The sequence below is a fragment of the Vigna umbellata genome, chromosome 5 (assembly GCF_029865625.1).
Source record: "Vigna umbellata cultivar VRB3 chromosome 5, Vumbellata_1.0, whole genome shotgun sequence".
NCBI classification, from domain to species: Eukaryota; Viridiplantae; Streptophyta; class Magnoliopsida; order Fabales; family Fabaceae; genus Vigna; species Vigna umbellata.
In genome coordinates, this window is record NC_142169.1 from 22543978 (window position 1) to 22553275 (window position 9298).

The 9298-nt window shown below is 32.9% G+C and overlaps 1 protein-coding gene and 1 pseudogene across 3 annotated transcripts; both read right to left on the reverse strand.

Moving 5' to 3' along the window:
* Positions 1–175: 175 nt before the first annotated feature.
* On the reverse strand, positions 176–1227 carry LOC124825048 (uncharacterized; annotated as a pseudogene).
* A 5173-nt stretch (positions 1228–6400) lies between these two features.
* LOC124825045 (protein FAR1-RELATED SEQUENCE 6-like) lies at positions 6401–9190 on the reverse strand. 3 transcript variants are annotated; one of them, XM_047297586.2, is made up of 3 exons: positions 9025–9190; positions 8581–8691; positions 6401–8496 (listed from the first exon to the last, which is right to left on the reverse strand). In XM_047297586.2, the coding sequence occupies exon 3, from the start codon at positions 8491–8493 to the stop codon at positions 6523–6525; it is 1971 nt and encodes a 656-aa protein (XP_047153542.2). In that variant the 5' UTR covers positions 8494–8496; positions 8581–8691; positions 9025–9190; the 3' UTR covers positions 6401–6522. The 3 variants fall into 3 exon arrangements, with proteins under 3 accessions (XP_047153542.2, XP_047153543.2, XP_087971257.1); XM_047297587.2 differs by having other exon boundaries at positions 8940–9190; XM_088115131.1 differs by having other exon boundaries at positions 8581–9190.
* Between the last annotated feature and the right edge of the window lie 108 nt (positions 9191–9298).

The following is a 9298-nucleotide window of genomic DNA, read 5'->3' on the forward strand; positions in this document are numbered from 1 at the left end:
ATGATCAATATTGTGTCTACCATTTCTCTGTTTAACAGCAGCAGTATTTATGCAGCAAGACTGATTATTTTGTAAACAAAGAACATATTATTGGATTTCACTGGAGTGAAGCTTATTTACATAATAGAAAACTTGTAATGAGTTACATCAAAATATCAATAAGGTAATATGGTATGATAGTACGCTTCTTTACTGATGTTATTATGTGGTAGAGAACCTCTAGAAGTAAAATCAACTTGAAACTTTTGCCCAACAATTTCCCCACCACATGATCAATAGCTGTGCATTATCTATTATCACGGGGATTCGAGTTGTCCCAAGTAAATCCACTGTTTTTCTTCCTCGTCCCCTGACTTTATTTCCTTGCACACTTAAACCATATTTCTTTATGAAAATGTGAGTTCTACAATAATGAAAGACAATGAAATCATTCATTTCAACCCCTGTACTAATAAGTTAAACAAATTCTACAATAAAATTGCAATGTCAAAGAAAACAGAAGTTCTGTAGCAATCAAAATGCAGGGTACAAAATAAAAAAATAAAAAAATATCAACTCCACATCCAATATGCAGCATGGAAAGAGTAAGTTGCAGGAAGATAACACTCTAATAAATGAGGTTTTACATTTTATATTACAACAAGCCTCTAGATATCATTTCATAAAGAAATGCTCTGCCTTATCAGCCTCATCCTTTTCGAATAGAGCCCTAATCATTATTTCGAAAGTTATTGCATCAGGCAAGCAACCATTGTCTTCCATTTTGGACCATAAGGTCAATGCCTCATCAAGAAAACCCTCTTTACAAAGACCATTGATCATAGTATTATAATTACATACATTTAAAGGGTAGCCTTTAATTAAAAGATCTTTAAAGATTTCTTGTGCCTTCTCAAGTTTTCCCCCTTTGCACATTCCATCAATAAGTATGTTCCAAGTGTATCTATTAGGCTGAATTCCATTTTCCATCATCGTCTTGAATAATTCAAATGCCTTGTCTAGATTATAGCTTTTTCATAAAGCATCTAACAAATAACTGTAAGTGATTGTGTTTGGTTGTTGATTTCTATCATGCATCTCATCAATAAGATCCCAAACATAAGCTATTCTCCCATATTTGCAAAAACCATCGATAAGAGTAGTGTAAGTTACTGTATCAGGAACCATATTCCTCTGTTGCATTTCCTGAAAGAGATTTATAGCCTCATCCATCCTATCGTTCCTTATTAGTCCATTTATCATCGTAGTGTAGCTGCAAACATTAGGACTCACTCTCATATGGGTCATTGCATTGAATACTTGTTTTGCATTCTTCAATTGATTAAGTCACTAAATCTAACTCCTATTTTTGTCTTTATTTTGTTGGTTTTCTTGATAACAGTTCAAAACGAGGCTCTAAGCTTTTAGCATTTAGTGCTAAGATTGATTTTGCAAGAATATTAATTTTTTCTCTTATTACAGTTGCTAAAGCATATTATATTTTCTTTATGTACGTCCGGCTGTATTGCACAAGAACTAGTTAAATCCATTTCATTAAAAAGTATCAACAGTAACCATTCAAAAATTATAGAATTATGATAATCAAAATCCATAAGATAACTTTTGCAAGTAAAGTTAGTCATATTTACCTGAATTCAAAAAATATTTATCCTTAAAAAATATTTTATCCATAAGAATCATACATGTATATTTTCATCGGACTTACATGTATATTTTGATAGACATATTATATAAATTTTTCCAGTTTGTTTTTTATAAATGTTAGGTGAGTAGTAATAATATGTAATTTAAGAAAGTAAGAGAAGAGAATATTTTAACAAAAAAAATGTATACTGGTTTATTTGTAATTTAAGAAAGTAAGAGAAGAGAATAAATGTAAGGTAATATTTGAGTTTTATTAAATAAACTAATGTTGTAAAGATTTAAATGAGTATTATTTAAAACCTTAATTACTCATTGCCAAAACAGCCAAATTATTATTTGAGTAAGCAATCATTCATAATTAAGAATTTGACTATTGTTCGAAACATAGTGAGAAGCAGTTTTAACATATCTTTTAAGAAATCTTTAATATTAACTTACACTTTGTTAAATTTTATTGTAAATGTCTAAGATGAAAACATTCTTTACCACATAAATTAAGTTCATAAATGCATAAGTCTAATATAGTTTTTATTATTAGACGAAACATAAACATATTTAACATACAAAATTTATTTCGTTTTATATTATCTCTTGTATAACACTTGCGTCTCATACGAAACATTTATGTTTTAAACTTTTGTTGTTTCAAAAGCAATTAATCAAAATACATAAATAATTTTTTACTTATATATATATATATTACCTATCTACAAATTTAGACCGTACATAAAATTGGATCTAAAAGATTTTAAAAGAAATTTGGTTGTACACTTAAAATAATAATGGAAAACATCCTATAAATTTTAAATCTGCAAAAGAAAGTAGATTTATTAATGTATTATTTATAAATTTCTATCCAAAAGAAAATTCATACTAAATTAAAAATATACATAATAATTAGGAAAAATAATTTTCTTTAAAATTTGAAAAGTTTTACAAGAAAAATTTACATAATATTCTAAAATGAGAAGATTGTACTCCATTTTTAGTTTTCATTTTTCTTCACCCCGTACCTAATTAATTTCAGCTGCTCATCTAAGAAAAAAAATAAAAGACACATATTAACAGTATATACATATAATATCTATTAAAATGTATATATATATATATATATATATATATATATATATATATGAAGTAAATAATATAAAATTATATAATTTTATATATGTAACATCCCATTTTACTTAGTATAAAACTACTAAAATAAATACAAAAATATGATAACTTGATTTCAAAATTTGAGATTTAGAAGGTTGAAGACTTACTCATGGAGAATTAATTTAACCATGTCAATGTTTCGTCGCATCACTCGTTGGATCAATTGAAAGACGTGTTCCTAAACTCACACCATTAAGGTAATCATTGCAAAGGAGAAAACAAGAACATACAAACAGACATAGACAAAGAAACGTAAAAAGGGTAAACTGATGCTAAAAGAAACAAACACATAATATCAGAATGCATCTTTCATCACATTTCATACAAAGTTAAACAAACATCTTATGCATATCATGCACTTAGGTCTGACCATCCAGATACAAGTATGAATGTCGAGCTTATTAATGTTGTTATATAAATAAAAAATAGAATCAGTTGTTCGGTTGTATTTCTCTTATAAATGTATACATTCACAAATCAAGCAAGTATACTCAAAGTATATTCAGTTTACCTGAGATCTGAAGATTTTTTCTCTATTCCTTCTGTTCTCTGCTCTTTCTCTCCTCTGCTCTCCGTTTCTTTCTTCTTCTTTGAAACCTTGGATGGTATGAAGAGCTTAATAGAAAATATCTGTGTGGAATGTGGGTGAGATCAAGGTCTGGTGGAGTTTGTATTCTAGCAAGAAGTGTTTTTTGGAAGTGCAAAATCCTTTCAGGTGAAATAAGGTGGTCCAAGAAGTTTCAATACTTGATCAAGAAACAATTTGGCAAGGTTTGGAGGAATACATGGGCCACTTCCAATTTTTGATGGGAAGATGTTTGATGACTGAAAAATCAAGATGTTAGCCATCTTTGGCTTCCAGGATGTGGCAAAGGTGATAGAGTATGGTCTTGAGGAGCCATGCAGGAAGGCAACTGATAAGGAAAAAAGAAGCTACAAATTGCAGTAGAAGTTAGATAGCAAGGCAAGGTTCCTCATATATCAATGTGTGAGACCAAAGATTTTCAACAAAAATTTTCAAAGCAACAACTGCCAAGGAAATCTAGGAGATTTTGATGAAGACCTACGATGATGGTGATATAAACTAAAAGGTAAGGCTGCAAACGTTGAGAAGGCAGTTTGAAATTTTGACTATGGATAAAAGTGAAACTATGGCATAATACTTTGATAAGGTACATGAACTTGTTAATGCTATGAGAACATGTTCTAGGGTTTCAAAGGAGAAGAAAGAAACGAAGAGCAGAGGAGAGAAAGAACAAAGAGCAGAAGGAATGGTTTGTGAAAATGCAAGAAGTTATGCATGAAAAAATTAAATTTGCTGATGACAGAAGTCTAACAGTATAACGTTCTGGAAGGGTGGTCTTAAGGAATGGTGATGGGAGAGAAGTAGTGATTGAAGAAGCTCTATATATGTCAGGCCTAAAGACTGACCTGCTCAGTCTAGGCCAATTGCTTCAGAAAGGGTTTGTGATGAAAATGAAGAACAATTTCTCGGTAGTTTTTATCATAACAAGAGAATCATTGTCCAGGCTGATTTGTCACAAAAATAGGACTTTTCTGGTGGTGATGAATGCAGTCAAACACCAATGATTTGCTGCATCAGAAAATAGTGTAGAATGGTTATGGCATCTTAGGTTTGGACATCTAAATTTTAGAGATTTATCTCAATTAAGCCAAAAGGATATGGTGAATGGCTTACCTATGGTTAGCATACCAGAAAAAATGTGTAAGGAGTGCATTCAGTGCAAGCAAACCAATGGGAGTTTTCAAAAATATTTTCCCTAAAAGACAACAGAGAAATTGGGAGTGATGTACTAAGATGTTTGTCGTCCAATCAGACAGAAACACCTGAGGGCAACAAGTATTTTATGTTGTTTGTTGATGACTGGACTAGGAAGAGTTGAACATACTTTATTAAAAGAAAATGTGAAGTGTTGCAAGTGTTCCAAAAGTTTAAATGTATGGTAGAAAGACAGAGTGGGAAGAGGATTAAAATATTTACCACAGATGAAGGAGGAAAGTATATCTCCATTGAGTTTAAAGAATTTTGTGAAAATGAGAATATAGTACATAAGATTACTCCTCCTTATACACCACAACACAATGGAACAACAGAAAGGACAAACATAACCATATTGAATATGGTTATATGTACGTTGAAGAGTAAAAGGTTGTCAAATTTTATGTAGAAAGAGACTGTGTTGATACTACTTATATTCTGAACAAATCTCCAACAAAGAGATTGAAAGGTGTTACACTTGAGGAAGTATGATTTGAGGTAAAACTAAGTGTCACTCATTTGAAAATTTTTGATTTTGTGTGTTATAAACATGTATTAGATCAATTGAAAAAAGAATTAGATGATAAAGAGATGCCTTTGATTTTGATTGGATATAATTCTATTGGAGGATATAAGTTGTATAATCCTAAATCTCGACAAGCTACTCTCACCAAGGATGTTATAGTTGGGGTGTTGCTCCCTCCACCCCCACACATCTCTTCCTCCACCTCCCCTTTACTATTTTGCCCCTTCCTCCACCTTTCCTTTACTATTTTGCCCCTCAGTAAAATTTTATTTTTAAAATTGTTGTTTTTTAATTTTATTCATTTATAACATATTTCACTGATAACCTACGTAGTTTTTTGTATGAGTAAAATATTTTTCTACAAAGCTTGGTGATCGTGAAAAGAATTATCAAACAATCTTCTTCTTGTTCTCGGTGCAGTACGTGGTGCAGTGCGTTTATGGTGTAGTGTCCTTGTCGTGGTTCCTCTCCAGGTACGTAGTCATAATCCTTCCAATAATCCTAAACCCTAAATCCTTCCCATACTTCCAATAATCCTTTTAATATCCAAGCCTATAATCCTTGCATGAGCCGCAAAACGTAGTAAAATAAAAACGAAACGTAAAAGGAACACTGCCTATGGACGGATGACATCCTTCAACGGATGTCAACATCCGTTTAAGGCAAAACGGATGTCGACATCCGTTTAAGGCAAAACGGATGTCGACATCCGTTTTGCCTTCAACGGATGTTGACATCCGTTGAAGGATGTCATCCGTCCAGAGGCAGTGTTCCTTTTACGTTTCGTTTTTATTTTATTTGTTTATTTTATTTACAGTAATTTATATTTAAATTTATAATTTTAAATGTTATATATGGTTAGTTTTTAAACGTAATAATTTTGTTAAAATATGAATTTGTTAAAATATGAATTTGTTATAGGTGGAGAAGAAGCTTAACGGAAGAGAGAAAGGTAAACGAAAATGGAAGAGAGGAAGAGGTGCAGAGGGAAGTAAATCAGAAGTTTTAAATAAATTAAAATATTAAAATAATAAAAATAAAAAATTTTAACTTTTGAGGATATAATTGTCATTTTAGAAGGATATAATTGGCATTTTAGAAAATTGGGGAGGTGGAGGAAGAGACGTGTGGGAGTGGAGGGAGTAACACCCTTATAGTTGATGTTATAATCCTAAATCTCTTAATAATTTTAATATATAGTTCAGTTGCTAAAGCATCTTATATATTCTTTATGTACGTCCGGCTGTATTGCACAAGAACTAGTTAAATCCATTTCATTAAAAGGTATCAACAGTAACCATTCAAAAATTATAGAATTATGATAATCAAAATCCATAAGATAACTTTTGCAACTAAAGTTAGTCATATTTACATCAATTCAAAAAATATTTTATCCTTAAAAACTTCATGTTCAATGTATCATATTGTTGTGTTTCTCTACATCCACAAGAGAAGAGTTTATCGGTAACGATGTCCATGAGTCAAGTTTCTCCTTCAAGTTACATAGGGTATCCTTTACAAAAGAACTTGTACCCTCAAATTCAGCAGCAGCAGCAGCAATACTATTGAATTGTTTGCATAACAGATCAAACCTCTGCACTTGAGGTTCAAAATGCACAACACCATAGCTGGTTTTTATACAAACATGCTTCCTCACAATATTTTTTTTCCATCTGTCTAAAATATATTTACACGGGACCTCCTTCACTCTCTCTTGTGATAGTACTGCAAGCGAGTGCCTACAAAGTATACCTCTAAACTCAAACAAGCCACAGTTGCATTTTATATCACAATCTTCCCTGTTATATATGACTTCAACCACGGATTCCTTAGGCTTATCCTCTGTTATCATATCCTCTATCACATTGTAGCGACAAATAGAACCATCTTCACAAGCAACAAAAACGTTACAATCAGCCTTTCCAACAAATTCACGTTGAACCTCCAGAAACTTTGCATGAGTGTAAGCAGATTGAAACTGCCTCTCAATTGGAGATTTGGTAACACAAGTCTGACTATTACTGGATGAATGTATGTCAGCTATATACTCCTTCTCAGCCTTATACTGCAAGGCATTATTGTACTGATCAACAAATTGCTTCAAAGTTGTTTGTTGGTTTATAAATCCATCAAAAATTTCATGCCTACTTTCACTTTGCGGATTAGTATACATTCCAGCCCAAAAACCACCTCTTACAAAGGAAGGAGCCCAGCGATGTCGGTCAAGGAACAATTCCTTCAACCATTTATTGTCTTTGAGGTCAAAATCCTCCAAAATCTTCTTCCATTTTCCCTCAAATTCATCTGTTGTTGGTGTCTCATAGACAACATTATGCATACGATCTCTTAAGGACTTGCAATTAGCATACTCATGGATTAGTTGGGGAAGCTTTTCCATTATATTTGACAAACACCATCGATGTCGAATGGAGGGGTATACAGTTTCAACTGCTTTCTGCATGGCCCTGCAGCAATGATCTGTTACGATTCCTTGTGGGGGTACACCAGACATGCAATGCAACAATGATTCGAACAACCAAGCAAATGACTCTGAGTCGTCAGATGATAACAACCCACAACCAAACAGTACAGATTGCCCATGATGGTTAACTCCAATGAAAGTTACAAGTGGCACTTTGTAGTGATTGGAAAGGCATGTCGTATCAACTGTCACCACATCACCAAAAGATTCATATGCAGCTCTACTCCTTCCATCAGACCAAAATACATTCTTCGCGCTGAACAAATCATCCAAGTCAATTGCATAGAAGAAGTTTCTATCTTGTTCTTGCATCCTCACCAAATACTTCTGAAGAGCATCACCATCTCCATTTTCTCTAATCCACTGTCTTTCTGTCTGAAGGTAATTTCCGCAATTATTTTGCTCTGATATCTTCTTAACACCCATGTCAATAACTTCTGGATCCAATTTCCTTATACACTTCATCTCAATAGTAATTCTCTGAGAACCCAATTCATGATTATGACCGAGAGTAACTGCACTAATTTGATAGGTTCCATCTTTACGTAAAGTCAAATTTATCCTAGCAGTACAATACTGTTTCTTTGATTCATCAATACCAGTTCTTGATCTCTCGGAACATACAAGTATCAAATATTTAACTTGGCCTTCACCTCCCCTTTTTGAGGTTCTAGTCTTGACGCTGAAGCCCATTTGGTCGGCATATTTTGTGTAATACAATCTTGCCTCAGCTTCTGACCTAAAGATCATTCCAGGTCGTGGCACAGGATAATCATCATCATTTTCATCCAAACTAATGGATCCAATCTTACATTCTTTTGGTAAATGAGAGATCAAGTGTTCCTCACTCCCACTGGAAATAGTATCTAACGGAGCATCTGAATGACATCGTTCACCCATTTCCTACAGGAAAAACAACCTAGTCAAAATTCAAAACCAGGAATTTAGGAATGTAAGCATGTAATTACAATTCATTACATTTTTTACCTGCAAGGTTTTAAGAAACAGACTCCAATTAGTATTTCAGCCACAACCCCTAGGGTTTCAGAGTCACTGAAACTGCAATGATGACCACCGGTCACATTTATCCGTAATTTCCTACAATATCAAAATCTTTATGAAACTGTGACTGGGAATGTGATCACAACTTTTAACCTTGTTTACTTAAATTACACTCAGATCTAGAAAATAACTTCTTAGCACCAGGATGAGGGCTACAGTACACATAAGTATTTTGCTGCGGAAGCTATTCAAAACACAAATTAACAATTCTACAAGCAAGAATCAAATACAGGATCACATAAAATAGTTAAAAACAACTAAAAAATTTACAGAATTTGCCCTACCAAGACGTGTAAAATTCTTCCAGGGACAAGGAAACTGAAAATTCTTTTGGACAAGAAGAGTAAAAAGAGAGAAGTTGATAAATACCCAAAGCTCAAAATGGTGCTGGTTTGGCCTCTACCCTAATTAATGTTAGTCTTCACTTCCTCTGAAACTCTGAAAGCACCGTCTTTTTGTTGGGGGAGAAGGAAAGGGCTTTGACGCACCGTTTCTAAAGTTTTAGGGCATTTTTTTTGTTTTAATCTATTCAGACTTTTTTTGTTTCTGAGATCCAATGTTTTTTTTTATCAGCAAAAAAACATGGAGGAGTGGAAAAAAAGGGAGTCTGGTCAATATGAAATAGAATGAGAATAAAAAAACA